Source organism: Choloepus didactylus, chromosome 7 (assembly GCF_015220235.1).
Source record: "Choloepus didactylus isolate mChoDid1 chromosome 7, mChoDid1.pri, whole genome shotgun sequence".
Lineage (NCBI taxonomy): Eukaryota > Metazoa > Chordata > Mammalia > Pilosa > Megalonychidae > Choloepus > Choloepus didactylus.
In genome coordinates, this window is record NC_051313.1 from 77,285,574 (window position 1) to 77,301,766 (window position 16,193).

Below are 16,193 nucleotides of genomic sequence, written 5' to 3' on the forward strand. Positions count from 1 at the left end.
TGATATCTTGCGTATATAAAGAAATCCTACAACTCACTGACAATAGTACAGTCGGCCCAATTATAAAATGGGCAAAAGATATGAAAAGACAGTTCTCTGAAGAGGAAATACAAATGGCCAAGAAACACATGAAAAAATGTTCAGCTTCACTAGCTTAGAGAGATGCAAATTAAGACCACAATGAGATACCATCTAACACCGGTTAGAATGGCTGCCATTAAACAAACAGGAAACTACAAATGCTGGAGGGGATGTGGAGAAATTGGGACTCTTATTCACTGTTGGTGGGACTGTATAATGGTTCAGCCACTCTGGAAGTCAGTCTGGCAGTTCCTTAGAAAACTAGATATAGAGTTACCATTCGATCCAGCGATTGCACTTCTCGGTATATACCCGGAAGATCGGAAGCAGTGACACGAACAGATATCTGCACACCAATGTTCATAGCAGCATTATTCACAATTGCCAAAAGATGGAAACAACCCAAATGTCCTTCAACAGATGAGTGGATAAATAAAATGTGGTATATACACACGATGGAATACTACGCAGCAGTAAGAAGGAACGATCTGGTGAAACATATGACAACATGGATGAACCTTGAAGACATAATGCTAAGCGAAATAAGCCAGGCACAAAAAGAGAAATATTATATGCTACCACTAATGTGAACTTTGAAAAATGTAAAACAAATGGCTTATAATGTAGAATGTAGGGGAACTAGCAATAGAGAGCAATTAAGGAAGGGGGAACAATAATCCAAGAAGAACAGATAAGCTATTTAACGTTCTGGGGATGCCCAGGAATGACTATGGTCTGTGAATTTCTGATGGATATAGTAGGAGCAAGTTCACAGAAATGTTGCTATATTAGGTAACTTTCTTGGGGTAAAGTAGGAACATGTTGGAAGTTAAGCAGTTATCTTAGGTTAGTTGTCTTTTTCTTACTCCCTTGTTATGGTCTCTTTGAAATGTTCTTTTATTGTATGTTTGTTTTCTTTTTAACTTTTTTTTCATACAGTTGATTTAAAAAAAAGAAGGGAAAGTTAAAAAAAAAAAAAAAAAAACAAGGAAAAAAAAAAAAAGATGTAGTGCCCCCTTGAGGAGCCTGTGGAGAATGCAGGGGTATTCGCCTACCCCACCTCCATGGTTGCTAACATGACCACAGACATAGGGGACTGGTGGTTTGATGGGTTCAGCCCTCTACCACAGGTTTTACCATTGGGAAGACGGTTGCTGCAAAGGAGAGGCTAGGCCTCCCTATGGTTGTGCCTAAGAGCCTCCTCCCGAATGCCTCTTTGTTGCTCAGATGTGGCCCTGTCTCTCTAGCTAAGCCAACTTGAAAGGTGAAATCACTGCCCTCCCCCCTACGTGGGATCAGACACCCAGGGGAGTGAATCTCCCTGGCAACGTGGAATATGACTCCCGGGGAGGAATGTAGACCCGGCATCGTGGGACGGAAAACATCTTCTTGACCAAAAGGGGGATGTGAAAGGAAATGAAATAAGCTTCAGTGGCAGAGAGAATCCAAAAGGAGCCGAGAGGTCACTCTGGTGGGCACTCTTACGCACACTTTAGACAACCCTTTTTAGGTTCTAAAGAATTGGGGTAGCTGGTGGTGGATACCTGAAACTATCAAACTACAACCCAGAACCCATGAATCTCGAAGACAGTTGTATAAAAATGTAGCTTATGAGGGGTGACAATGGGATTGGGAAAGCCATAATGACCACACTCCACTTTGTCTAGTTTATGGATGGATGAGTAGAAAAATAGGGGAAGGAAACAAACAGACAAAGGTACCCAGTGTTCTTTTTTACTTCAATTGCTCTTTTTCACTCTAATTATTATTCTTGGTATTCTTGTGTGTGTGCTAATGAAGGTGTCAGGGATTGATTTGGGTGATGAATGTACAACTATGTAATGGTACTGTGAACAATCGAAAGTACGATTTGTTTTGTATGACTGCGTGGTATATGAATATATCTCAATAAAATGAAGATTAAAAAAAAAAAATGTAAAGAATCATTTCTGCCTCTAAAATGCCTCAAAGGGAAAGATCAGTCTTTATGAGCAAGAGTACTTAGACATGGATTATTAGATTGCATGAATTAAAGAATAGTTTAACTTTTCCATTTGTTTTTGAAACATTCTTTTCAGCAAATCCTTAGTATAGTCCATTAGACTGTCTTCAAAATTGAATAATTGGCCAAAGACTATCTGCAATGACCCATTAATAATTTTCTTAGCACCTAAACAACCTGATTTAGAATAACACAAATAAATTAGATCTTTTAAACATCTGAAAACTAGTCCTGTTTCTGCCAAGAATTAGCCATGAGAATTTGGGAATCACTTACTTTCCCTGGCCTTAGTTTTCTCACTTAAAAATCAAAGATGACCCGAAGGTCCCTTTCCAAGTTTAAAATGCAGTGTTTAAATAGTAACAGCTAGCACAGTTCTCATGGCTTTATATGGATTAACTCATTTAATTTTTCACTCAATCCTATGAGTTAAGTGCTATTATCTCCCCTTTTTGCAAGTGAGAAAACTGAGGACAAAGAAATTAATCAACATGCCCAAAGATGGCTCACCTATTCACTGGCAGAGCCAAGATTCAAACCCAGGCAGCCCTACACCAGAACCCATGCCCTTTTTTTTTTAATTTTTATTGAGCTTGTTCACATACCACACAATTATCCAAAGATCCAAAGTGTACAATCATTTGCCCCCGGTACCCTCATACAGCTGTGCATCCATCAACACAATTAATTTTTGTTCAATTTTTAGAACATTTTCATTACTCCAGAGAAGAAATAAAGACAAAGAAGCAAAAAAAAAAAAAAAAGAAGCAAAAAGAAAAAGAAAAAAGAAAAGGAAACTCAAATCCTCCCATATCCCTAACCACCACCCCCTCCATTGTTGACTCGTAGTATTGGTATAGTATATTTGTTACTGTTTATGAAAGAACATTGAAATGCTACTGACTGTAGTATATAGTTTGCAATAGGTATATATTTTTTCCCTATATGTCCCTCTATTATTAACTTCTAGTCATATTGTCATACATTTGTTCCGGTTCATGGAAGAGATTTCTAATATTTGTACAGTTAATCATGGACATTGCCCACCATAGGATTCAGTTTTATACATTCCCATCTTTTGACCTCCGACTTTCCTTCTGGTGACATATATGACTCTGAGTTTACCCTGGTGACATGTATGACTCTGAGTTTACTCTGAGTGCACCATTCAGCACTGTTAGTTATTCTCACAATGTGCTACCGTCACCTCTGTTCATTTCCAAACGTTTAAGTTCATCCTAGTTGAACATTCTGCTCATACTAAGCAACTGCTCCCCATTCTTTAGCCTCATTCTATACCTTGGTAACTTATATTTCATGTCTATAAGTTTATATATTAGAATTAGTTTCTATCGGTGAGACCCTGCAATATTTGTCCCTGTGTCTGGCTTATTTCACTCAGTATATTGCCCTATTGCCCTCAAGGTTTCGTCATCAACCCATTTTTTTTTAAGATGGTTTTGTTCACATGCCATACATTCCTTCCTGAGTAAATAATCGATAGTTCCCTGTATAGACACATACTTATGTGTTCACCACCCTCACCACTATCTATATAAGGGCATCTACATTTCTTCCACAAAGCAGGAGGAAGAGTCAAGGAAGGTAGGGAGGCAAAAGAAAAAGAAAAAAGAAAGAGGAAAAAAAAAACATGACAGTTAGGAAGGAACGAAAGGAAAGATAACCTTAAATCAAAGTAGAATAGAGTCAGACAACACCACCAATGTCAAATGTCTCACACACACCCCATCCCCCCCTCTTATCTGCATTTACCTTGGTATATCGACTTTGTTACATTAAAGGGAGCCTAATACAATGATTCTGTTAATTATAGTCTCTAGTTTACATTGATTGCATCCCTCCCCCAGTGCCTCCCCATTTTTAACACCTTGCAAGGTCGACATTCACTTGTTCTCCCTCATCAAAGAACATATTTGTACATTTTATCACAATTGTTGAACCTCTAGGTTTCACTGAGTTACACAGTCCCAGTCTTTGTCTTTCATCCTTTCTTCTGCTGTCCCACATGCTCCCAACCTTCCTCTTTCAATCATATTCATAGTTATCTTTGTTCAGTGTACTTACATTGCTGTGCTACCATCTCCCAAAATTGTGTTCCAAACCTCTCACTCCTGTCTTCTCCTATCACTCCGTAGTGCTCCCTTTAGTATTTCCTGTAGGACAGATGTCTTGTTCACAAAGTTTCTCACTGTCTGTCAGAAAATATTTTGAGCTCTCCCTCATATTTGAAGGACAGTTTTTCTGGATATAGGATTCTTGGTTGGCGGTTTTTCTCTCTCAGTATCTTAAATATATCACACCACTACCTTCTTGCCTCCATGGTTTCTGCTGAGAGATCCACACATAGTCTTATTAACCTTCCTTTCTATCTGATGGATTGCTTTTCTCTTGCTGCTTTCAGGATTCTGTCTTTGTCTTTGACTTTTGATAATCTGATTATTAAGTGTCTTGGCGTAGGCCTATTCAGATCTATTCTGTTTGGAGTATGCTGCACTTCTTGAATCTGTAATTTTATGTCTTTCATAAGAGATGGGAAATTTTCATTGATTATTTCCTCTATTATTGCTTCTACCCCTTTTCCCTTCTCTTTTCCTTCTGGGACACCAATGATATGTACATTCTTGTATTTCATTTCATTTCAACCTTAGGTTCCCAGAGATGTTGCTCATATTTTTCCATTCTTTTCTCTATTTTATCTTTTGTGTGTAGGTTTTCAGGTGTTTTGTTCTCCAGTTCCTGAGTGTTTTCTTCTGCCTCTTGAGATCTGCTGTTGTATGTTTCCATTGTGTCTTTCATCGCTTGTGTTGTGCCTTTCATTTCCATAGATTCTGCCAGTTGTTTTTTTGAACTTCTGATTTCTGCCTTATGTATGCCCAGTGTTTTCTTTATAGCCTTTATCTCTTTTGCCATATCTTCTCTAAACTTTTTGAATTGCTTTAGCATTAGTTGTTTCAATTCCTGTATCTCAGTTGAAGTGTAAGTTTGTTCCTTTGACTGGGCCATAACTTTGTTTTTCTTAGTGTAGGTTGTAGTTTTCTGTTGTCTAGGCATCTGACCTCCTAGGCCACCCCAGTCAGGTTTTCCCAGGCAAAAACAAGCTCAGGCCACAGAAGGAGGAAATATTCAGTATCCAGTTTCCCTGATGGTGTATCTTAGAGGATTGACACACCCTGTGCTTTTCTGCCCAGCAGGTGGCGCCTGTCAGCCTGTCACAGGCTGGTGTATGGGCAGTGTGGCCCTTGGCTCTCCTCCCCCAGGCTCTGGAGTCTGGTTCTGAATGGAAGGCAGGTAGTAGAGCTGGGCCCCTCCTCCTGCTCTTGGGAAGCTATGTCCCCTACAGGGAGGTCATTTGCATATAAATAGATTCTTTGTTTTTCTGACTCTGCTGTCTCCACCCTTGTCTGGGTCAGAGTGCTGCAATTTTTAAATGGCTGAGGCTTTCTTTACTGCAAAGCACTGCAAGTTGAAAACGGCTGAGGCTTTCTCCACTGAGCTGCCCAGGTTGACAGAGAGAGAAAGGGACAGAAAGCTCCCACATTCACCCATCAGCCAGAGATAGCACCCAATCCTCTGGGCTCCCCATCCTGAGACAGATATGTCCCCTGACTCTCCTGAGGTCAGTCATCACCAAAAGCCTCTGTCTACTTGTTGGGGATTCACTGTCTGTATTGAGCAGTTAACATTAAAACCCCAGTTGGAGCTGGGCTGAGGTATATTTGCTTGTTTGGAGACTGCTGCTCTCTAGCACTGCGAGGCTTCTGTGAGGGAGGGGCTCTCAGCTTTTGGCACGGGTCTGCAGTTTTTACTTACAGATTTTATGCTGTGATCTCAGGCATTGCTCCCAATTCAGGTTGGTGTATGGTGAGTGGACAGTGATGTTTGTCTCCCGGTAGTTATTTCAGGTTATTTACTAATTTTTCTGTCATTTATGAATTGTTCCAGAGGGAGTAACTGGCTTCCACTCCTCTCTATGCCACCATCTTAGCTCCTCTCCCAGAATCCATGCTCTTAACCACTATACTCCCTATTTTCCCCAAATAAATATTTATGGGGACGTGATTTTTGCATCATCATCAAATAAGCACGGCCATTCTAGCCTCTGAAAAACATTAGCCAAAGAGTACGTCTTACCCAGGCTGGTTCCACAGACCCATCGCATCAGTCCTGCTCGTTCCATTTGCACAGTCACTGGCTTCTCTAAGGAGGAACCCCTCTGCCTACAGCACCTCTTCCCCTTACAGACTCCCCAGCAGCCTGTGTCCACATCCATCTCCCAGAATATGCCCACCCTCAAAGCCTGCCCTCATATCCCCGGCAGCCCTACCACAGCCTCACACCTGCATTAGCAAAGCCATTCGGACCTTATCAGGAATTAATGGACAGTGCTTTGCAGTCATTTGATTTCCACAATAAACCTAATGGACAATTTAATACAAATGTCAAAAGGAATAGCTTAGTTGTCTGAATGCTTTCTCCTGTGCAAACATTCATGAGAACTCAACACAACACAGCTGCCTTTTTATAGCGCAGTTAACACACATTCTAGTGGAATCAGGGAATCCCTTGTACAGTTAGTATTATTAATAAGGTTAACTGGGCAATTAATTAGCAATTTAATGGTTAGTGCTCCATGATTGGAAGGTCCCCAGGAGATTATTTAGCAGAATTAATGGAAGGCCTTTGTCATCTCCTCCGTGGACGCCTTCTGCGCCCTCCTAAGCAAAGCTGATTCTTAATCACAGACAGGTTCACAAAGAGGGTGGGGACACAAGTGATAAATCCCCTCTGCCCAAACCAGGGCAGCAGAGCACTCCCAAAGGGGAGGAGGGAGGAGAGGGCTCCCTTCCCACCCTCCCCACCCCCCTCAGTCTTCTACCACAGGTAGTTCTGCTCTGATTGATTGTTTTCATATGTATAATAGTGTCTCTAGTATCCTGGACATGAAAGAAGGACAATTCAGGGTCTGAATTTTCCTGCTCCAGAAACCTCAGCTCACACATATGTATTTAGTCCCTGGGCATGATAAATGCCCTGTGGCCCCAAAGCTGTTTGTGTCAGGAGACCAGAGCAAACCTGAAGCACATACACAGCACTTTTTTGACTGCCCCCAAAATAAAATCCAGCTCTGGGACAGAACCTACTCTTAGTTCTCCATTAAGCCCATGGGAAGTGGGGGCAGAAACTTATTACCCAGGCTTCTGGCCTCTAACCCCTACCCAGAACTGTATCCTGTGCTTCCACCATTGGGTCTCTTAAAAAAGATTGACTGAAGGCTTGCTCTGCCCTTGCTTGACTCCATGTTGTGGGGTCACTGGGAGAATGAGACAATCGAGTTCTCAAGGAGCTGGTAATCCAGTGGGAGAGATAAAGAATAAGCAAATGAGTAATAATGCAATATCACCAACTCTCTGCCTGCCTGTGTGCCAGGCACTTTTTACTTGTTAGTTATTCCTTACAGCAATGTTATGCTATAGGTATTGTTATCCCATTTTGGCTAAGGAAACTGAGATTCATAGAGGTTAAGAATGAACTCAGAGTCTTGCTGTTAGAAAGTAGCAGAACCAATATATAAACTCAAGTCTGCTTAGATATCTCATTATCTAAAATCTAAGCTATCCTCTTTACTATAGCTAGTACATAACTATAACTGTAATGTTCAGAGTCTAAAAACTATTTTTAATATTAGCGCAAAAAAATTTAGAAGGTAAATCAGTTTGCTGGAAAAAAAATCCATGATGCACTCCAAAGCCCAATATAAATGATTTGGGGTTTATCTGTGCATCACTGCTCTACTCCTTGGCATGGAAAATGTGGAGTCGGCAGTAATTACAGCTATGATAATAACACAGTGTGGCATGTTGATGAGTTTAGAAAATGAAAGGATGCACAACTTTGCTGAGTCTCCCCTCTGTGGATGTTCTGGTTTGCTAATGCTGCCATCATGCAAAATACCAGAAATGGACTGGCTTTTATAAAGGGGGTTTATTTGGTTACACAGTTACAGTCTTAAGGCCATTAAGTGTCCAAGGTAAGGCATCAACAATTGGGTACCTTCACTGGAGAAAGGCCAATGGTATCCAGAAAACCTCTGTTAGCTGGGAAGGCACATGGCTGGCATCTGCTCCAGAGTTCTGTTTTCAAAATGGCTTTCTCCCAGGATGTTCCTCTCTAGGCTGCAGCAAGCATCTGGGCCTGGATGGCTCTTTTACAGTACTCCAGTAAATCAATCAAGACCCACCCTGGATGGGTGGGGCCACATGTCCATGGAAATTATCCAGTCAAAGGTCTGGCCCAAGTTGATTGAGTCACAGCTCCATGGAAACACTCAATCAATAGGTTCCAACCTAACCAACACTAATACTTCTTCCTCCACAAGACTGAATCAAAAAACATGTCATTTTGGGGGACATAACACATTGAAACCAGCACAGTGGATGACATGCTGCTAGGTACTGGGAGGGAAGGAGATAAAGATGAATAAATAAGACACAGTCCCTATGCCCCAGGAGCATAATCTTGGTGAGGAAAACTAACATGCACCTCACAGATTGTTTTATGGGGCATAGTGTAATATGTTCTAGAGTAGTAGGGAGAAGAATAATTCAGCCTTGACTTTGGGGATCTATAAATGCTTTTCAGTAGAGAAGATGTTTAAGCTGGCTTTGAAAGATGGGTAGGAAGTCAATGAGCCAAAAGTGGGGGTCAGGTTGCATCTCAGGCTAAGGAAAAGGAATGTAGAGAAGCCTAGTGGTATACGAGTGCCTGCTGTATTTGGAGAGAGCCGGGTTTAGTTTAGTGTGACTAGAGGATAGGTTATTGGCCAAGGTGTAATGATGGCAGGAAGTGCAAATGGTAAGGTACTTTGGGGGAGGATGATTATGGAAGATCTTAAATGCCATTCTGAAGAATTAGACCTTATTCAATAGGCAGTGTAGCCCATCAAAAGAATTTTAGTGAAGAGCAACCAATATGGAAGGGTTGACTTGGATAAAAGACCATAGTCAAAGAGACACATCTTCCCTTCCTCACCATGCAAACTAGAAAACCACTTCAGCAGCTATAGAGAGGGTTGCCAGCCACAGGAGTAAGAAGAACATGGTGGGAACAAGAGACATTGTGGAATTCAAGCCAACAGGAGTTCGGGACTGTATGTGTATCTAGGGGATGCTGAGATTACTGGCATCCAAGATGATGGGTGTTCATGACACTGCCTGAGACAGAGAGCCCAAGAGAAAAGGCAGATTGGGGTACAAGAGAATGAGTTTGGTTTGGGCATATGTAGTTAGTGGCAAATGTTGGGATATTTATATGCAAATCCAGTGCTATACCTCAGGTGATCATTGAAGCCATGGGGAAAAAAATGAAATTCCCCAGAGAGGAACAGAAGGGGGATAGGGACAGGGTAGGGAGGACAGGGCAGAGTGCCTATTCAGCCCTTCATCGTTGTTTGTCATCCTTCTCTGCATCCCAAACTTCACTGCTAGTCTACTATCCCCTCCACCTGGTCTTTCTTCTCCTGGCCTTCGGACAGGTGAGCTGGCTGGGGCAACACTATCTCCATGGCAGTGCTCCCCCAGGGCCTAGCGCAGAGCCTGCAGTAGAGCTTATGCAGTAAATGGGGGAATGAGTGGGATGGGGAGGCTGAGGATGGAAATGTGTAAACTGCTTACATTTAAAGTAGTGTGTAAAGACAGGAATACAATAACAGAGTTGTCAGAGTGATGGAAGAAAAGCCAGGAAAGATCAGGGACATCACAAAGGGGTAACAGAAAATGACGCTAGATTTAGGGAGAGCCAAGCCAAAAGAGGACAACCTAGAGAGTACCCTTCTGGGGGAATCCAGGGGCAGAAGCCAAACCATGGTTGGTTGGAGAGTAATTGGGAGTAGCAAATGTAAAATATAATAACATACCTCATTAACAAGGTCTAATTAATTAAGAAAATTTATGTGACATTGCATAAATCTAACAGCAAATCTAATTTACCATCTTATTTAGGTACACTATCCAGTTCCACTTTAAAATCCCTTTAGCATTATAGATATTTTCCAAATTTTACAATTCAATTCAGAAAATATTATAGTTGTTCTGTGTATATAAATGAAAATCTTTCAGCTTAAAAAAAGTTTCCTCCAAGTGCCACCTTAAAGTTATTTCATATGTTACGTAAAGTGAGCATTAAAGTAGGTCAGAACTACCCAAATATGGTTTTGTTTTGTTTTACTAGTAAAACACTTTCCTCTAGGTTTCAGAAATAACTGAGAACAAAGTGTTCGGCCTCAATGATTGTTTCACTTTCATTTTTTCCTCTAACTCATCAAAAGTATTTAGTTTTTTTCCATTAGGTAGGATCTAACCCACTAGAACTATAGAAAATTTCATACGTTTCTTTCTTGCTGCAGATGCAAAAGGTATTTAAGAAACTTCCAGGATTCAAGGAAATTCATGTATTAGGATTTAGGTAAGTAAGAGAATCAAACTCTTCCCAATTTTTAAATTACTTTCTTTCTATCCTCCTTTAAAAGCAGTGTCGTGGGGATTATGAGGTTCCTTTTCCCCCAGTTGTTTAGCTCTACCAAATCCTGAAAACTGAATACATTCCAGGTAGAGAATTGTCTGATTAGAACATGACTCTAGGTGATTTGTTAAGGGGTATCACAGAAGTCGTATTCCTTTCTCCTGGGAGTCAGAAACTGCTCTCTGCAGAGAGCTCATCTGTTACCCTTTGGCAATGTTGTTATTAATGAACCTGTAAAAAACAACACCCCAGTAGAGCCACATGAGAAAAGCAGCAATTAGTTACCTTGGTGTCTGATTGCCTGGTTTCCTACTGAATGCAAAATATCATCATCGTTTATGCAAATCATGCTACCAGAGGAAGAACATGTGGGACTAATAAAAAAGGGTTACCTGAGGGAGAGGGGCAGGGGAGGAACGGACAAGGACCTGGTGGTCCCAAAACATACCTTTAATATCATTTTGATGTCTGAACCAAAAAAGGTATTACTGCCCCCAAATTATTAACTTAAAAATTTAAATAAAAGAAATGAAATAAAATAGCAAGCAGGGTTTGGTCATATTCCTCCAGCTTTTCCACAAGCAGACCTGTATCCATTAGCATCTCAACATTCTAATACGGTCTTGTGATTTCGGACAAGTGTTTTTATATCTTTTTCTCTTGTGTTGTCATTATTCAAAACGTCCACTGGTGGGGTCGTGTGGTTTTTTTGTTTTGTTTTTTTTTAAATGTACCACAAGGGAAACATCAGCCCTGGTGTGAGCATAATGAGGATCCAGGTCTCCAGGGAGATTTGTGAAGCAAGAGCAAACCTCAACTGAAGATCTTTCTGGATCCTTCACCATCTATTGTCCTAAAACAACAAGGTGCATAGAGCAAGGACACAACAAGCTCATAAAGAACAGGGAGACAGCGCTCCCGATTTATTTCATTCTAAGCTATCAGGGCCACTGATTTTGAATAACTCCAGAAGAAGAAAATATTAAAAAGTGAAAGTTATGAAAAGTGAAACCCTTAATATTACCAAAGCAGACTCATTTTTCTTTATTTCAAGATGCTGCTCTGCAATATTCCATGTGAAATCCGATAGATTAGAGAGAAACATAAATTGATAGGAGACTATTCTGCATAGGTGACAAAATCTTTGGGATAAACCATTGCAGTTAAAGAACAAATTTTTAATTTAAATCTGAAGGAAATGATGGAAACTGTTCTCCCGGTGAATGTTCAAGTGTTTATTATCCCTTCTGTTCAATAAATGAAAAACTAATAATAAAAAAAAACATCTATTTCAGAAGAAAGCCAAAATGTTAGGTGATGAAGCTTGAAAAACAAAAATGTCACAGATACATCTCTAGAAGCCGCATATTCCCCATGTATTTATCTCTGTAAGAATTCATTCTTATTTCTGTCAAAGATACAGATAATATAAATTTGATCACATTTTCCCAATGATTTTCATTGTATGATGAAGGCTCAGTCACCAGAAAATATTTTGGCCCCTAAATTTAAAACAGATATGTTTATGATTATGGCAAACTTTTAACCACTAATAAAAATACTCAGAATATTGAAAGTAAACTTATTAGAAAGGAAATGGCATTCTCGTGGGGCCAGACTCCCACAGAAGATATTAAACCTTTGAGTTTCCTGGTACTATCCCTTTTTCAGCTCATTCATATAAAATCTGATTTACAATGCAACAAGTACTTTTATATTGGTGACTTCATTCGAGTCTCTCACCACAGCTGGGAATTAGTTAGGACATTTATTATTAACACAGTTAAAGGATGAGCAGTAAAAGCTCCACTTTAAATTTTGCTTTATCTCTTACAGCAAATGTAGCAAATTCTAGACAGTCATTAAATCTAGATGGAGGGTACACTTCTTCGAAGACTTGTACACAAATGTTCATAGCAGCTTTGTTTGTAATAGTCAAGAACTGGAAGCAACCCAAAAGTCTATTAACAGGGCAATTGATAAACAAATTGCAGTATCTTCTTACAGTAGACTACTACTCAGCAAAGGAATGAGCTATCGGAATATACAACATGGATACATCTGAAAATAATTATGTTGAATGAAAGAAGCCAGACAGAAAGGAAGGAGTGCACTGTGACTCCATTTTATATAAGCTTCTAGAAATACAAACTAATCTCAGGTCTAACACTGAAAAACTAAAATGCATATGAGTAGCTGCTTTGGAAGGGTGAGGTAGAGGGGGGACATGAGGGAGGGGTTACAAAGGAGCGTGAGTAAATTTTCCCGAGTCATGAATATCTTCATGCCCTTGATTGCAGTGATGGTTTCACAGGTGTATAGTGTATACATATGTTAAACTTAGTGAATTAAATTCCTTAAATATGTACAGTGTGCTGTATGTCAATTATATCTTAATAAAGCAATTTTTAAAATTAGCACCATTGTGGTATGATTGGGGTCTTGACCTAGAAAACCAGCTTATCATTGGAGCTTCATGGGTCACAAACTATTACTGAAAACAAGCAAGCTTTAGGCCCTGGAAAAGTTGGGATACTACCAAAGGAATTCCTCCCCACAGGGCAACCTACATTAGAGAGTCATGGATCCTCCCTTGCCTCTATAGAAGGAAAGTTGCAGCAGAAAGAGTCCATTTCAGTCATGTTACACGAGAGGATGAAAGCTAGATAATTCACAATCCAGGCAGAAAGAGCAGTGACACAAATCCCATCATATGCAGAGAGTCTTCATTGGCAACCTTCGTTGGAAATATAAAGTAAGAAGACTGAATGTCGCTTCTGAACTGAACTCTACTATGTGCACAGAGGAGTCTAAATTGTGTTCGTCAGGTTGGTGGCCAAATGACCTTTTCTCAGGCATGATCCCAGGCTTAGGTCAGGCAGCCAGGATTTGAATCCTGACTCTTGCCGCTTTCCAGCTGACACTTTCCCTCTCCGTGTCTAGTCCCTCATCTATCAAGTGGGGATTGGGTTGTCAAAAGACTAAATGAGAATGTACATAACTGCCTGGAACAGACCCCTCACTCAGTAAATGGTAGCTGTTTTTCTTTCCATGCTTGCATGGTGAATTGGCCACACCCTCAAGTATTACCAATTAAAGCCAGCAACTTGAAAATCAATCCAGGGTTCACCTCAGACGTACAAATCACCTTCGAAAATAAAGCACTCATTTAATGCCACTCAGGGTGTAAGAAATCCATTTATAAAATACTTCTGAAAAACTTTTTGGCACCAGCACCACCCAAAATGTAAGATTTATTAGACAAATTTGCGACCCTTTTAGAAGGAATATGAGGAAATCAAGGGGGTTAAGAAGAAAACCTAAAGTTCGTATAATGTTTGAATTAAGGCTCAGATTCTAATTAGAAACTTCATGTAATGATGTTTACTTACTAAGATCCATATGGTTCTCATAATTTCTGTCCAGATTTTGATGGTACTTCCTTCAAAGCTCTGGGAAAAATGTGTGGAACAAAAGTGTGTGCATTATTTAACATATGACATGATTCATTGAATGCCTCAATAAGTTTCATAATAATTCTTTCTCCCTTGCATGTTCCCATTGTGTTTGATGAAATGAAGACCAACAAAAGAAAAAGCTGGGTAATTTGGACATTTTTTTTCATATTTAGATACATAATACATTTTCCTCCACAACTCTATATGCTGACCTAGTACAGAAAAAAAATGTGTTTAATGTATGGGATAAGCCAATGACTTTTTAGTGGTTTTTTTATTTAAATGAGGATAAAAATGTGATCAATTACTTGGTAGAGAAAAAAAACTCTCTACTCGAAATCGCTATGTCACTATGTTAGGTAGTCTGGTAAGAAGTGACTTGGTCAGCCAAAGAGTAACTCAGGTTCTAATTTCTCTATGATGCAATTATGCTTTCAACTATTTCTTAAATGCCATTTGTGATGAGAATTTGTCTGAATGAACACACATATGTGCAACCTTATGTCTGGAATAAGATAGACAAACTAATTTCATCCATGATTCCAAGTTCAGTTTGAATTGTGAGGAGATCCACTATACCTTGAAGAGATAAGTAATAAGAGCTAAGCTTTGCTTCCTATAATTGACAAGTGAAATAATACACTGTAGACTCAACTGATTGTGCGAGCTAAAGAAATGTCAGGTATACATATTATCAGTTCTATAACACTTTTGCATCCTTCTATGTGGATTTATGACACAAACTGAAAGGTAAAAGCTGATCTTAGAAGAAAGAGCTATTGAGAATCCTGTTTCATTTTCACTTGCAAAAAGGAATTGAATGAATAAATATAGTTAATTGTGTATTACTTTCCTTCCTCTATACTCACACCTTCCTTCTAAGGTATTATTTCAAAAGCAGCTCAAGGAGAAAAAAAATTGTTCTATTTCATTTGGAGTTTTTCTTTTATTAAAAAAAAAAAAAACTTCTTGGGGAAAAAAAATGTAGAAGAGAAATAGCCCTAGGAAATGAGGCTCTGATTTGGGTACAATGTGTAAATACTATTGACCCATTACCATACCACATATTGCTATTTCATAGACCTTCTTAAAGAAGCCTACTTCTAGAAGAACAATTTATCCTTCTTACTGATTGGCACTGCATGACTTTACTTTTAAGACCATCAAAAACACTTTTTCATAAAGACCTAAACTAAAAATCCATGGTCACCTGATTCAATTAGTAATCCCTCCTTAAGCTGGATTTAATCTCCATACTATTTGCATTCTATTTCAGAACTAAAATATATGTCATTTTTTTCTTTTCAAACATTTCAAATTTCTAATTTGTAACTCATTGAAATTAGTTCTGAAGTGGGATATTCTTTAAGAGCCCATCAGGAAAGAGGTTTGAAGCTGCCCTGAGGCTTTGTAGCAATATAGGGAACTTCTTTGCAAGGCATGTCACAATGGCTTTGGGTGGGATGTGTCCTCTCCTGTCTACAGTTCAAGCTCCATAGAGGTGCAACTTGCGGCCATCTTTAAGAGAGACAATGCAGAAGCAAAAAGCCCTGCAAGTGACCTCCTGTCTTCGGACTCCAACAAAATTGAAAGTGAAGGCATCCCTCATGGACTCATGGAAGAGGACAAGCAATCAGAAATCTATCTCACACCTGTTGACCTCAAAAGGCTGATCAGCAGAGCATTAAAGGAAGATCAATCTTTGGATGTGGGGACAATTCAGTTCACTGATGGTCAGTTGGTGATTTTACATTTCCGGGTTTAACCTCATTTTGCCAGATTGGCTAGGAAGGGTGAATGCCTCATAATCACTGTCATTTTAACTTGGACCTTGTAGAGTCAGTCATTACTGTGACCAGCACACCATCTGTTGGTACCATTTCCTTCTCTCCTCAGTCCTGCCTGTGCCTCACTGGATGAGCCTGTGAAGACTGCTTCACAACTGTAGTAGCTCTGGGATAATAGCAAAGTTTTCAGTTCAGTCCCTGTCAACCATGGTCATGCAGTGGAGCTCAGGCAGAGAAAAGAACACAGTGGGCAGTTCAGTTCTCCTGGACAACTCATACAGTCAGTCCCCAGCAGGAAACATATGGCACACTCAAATTAGGATAATT

The 16,193-nt window shown here is 39.8% G+C and overlaps 1 protein-coding gene across 2 annotated transcripts in view; it reads left to right on the forward strand.

Moving 5' to 3' along the window:
• The window catches only part of IMPG1 (interphotoreceptor matrix proteoglycan 1), a 145,021-nt gene that overhangs the window by 50,034 nt on the left and 78,794 nt on the right, over nt 1-16,193 (forward strand). For both annotated transcript variants that reach the window (XM_037844082.1, XM_037844083.1), the window contains 3 exons: nt 10,506-10,564; nt 14,203-14,223; nt 15,565-15,812. In XM_037844082.1, coding sequence (XP_037700010.1) covers nt 10,506-10,564; nt 14,203-14,223; nt 15,565-15,812 — 328 coding nt within the window. The remainder of the gene's footprint in view (nt 1-10,505; nt 10,565-14,202; nt 14,224-15,564; nt 15,813-16,193) is intronic.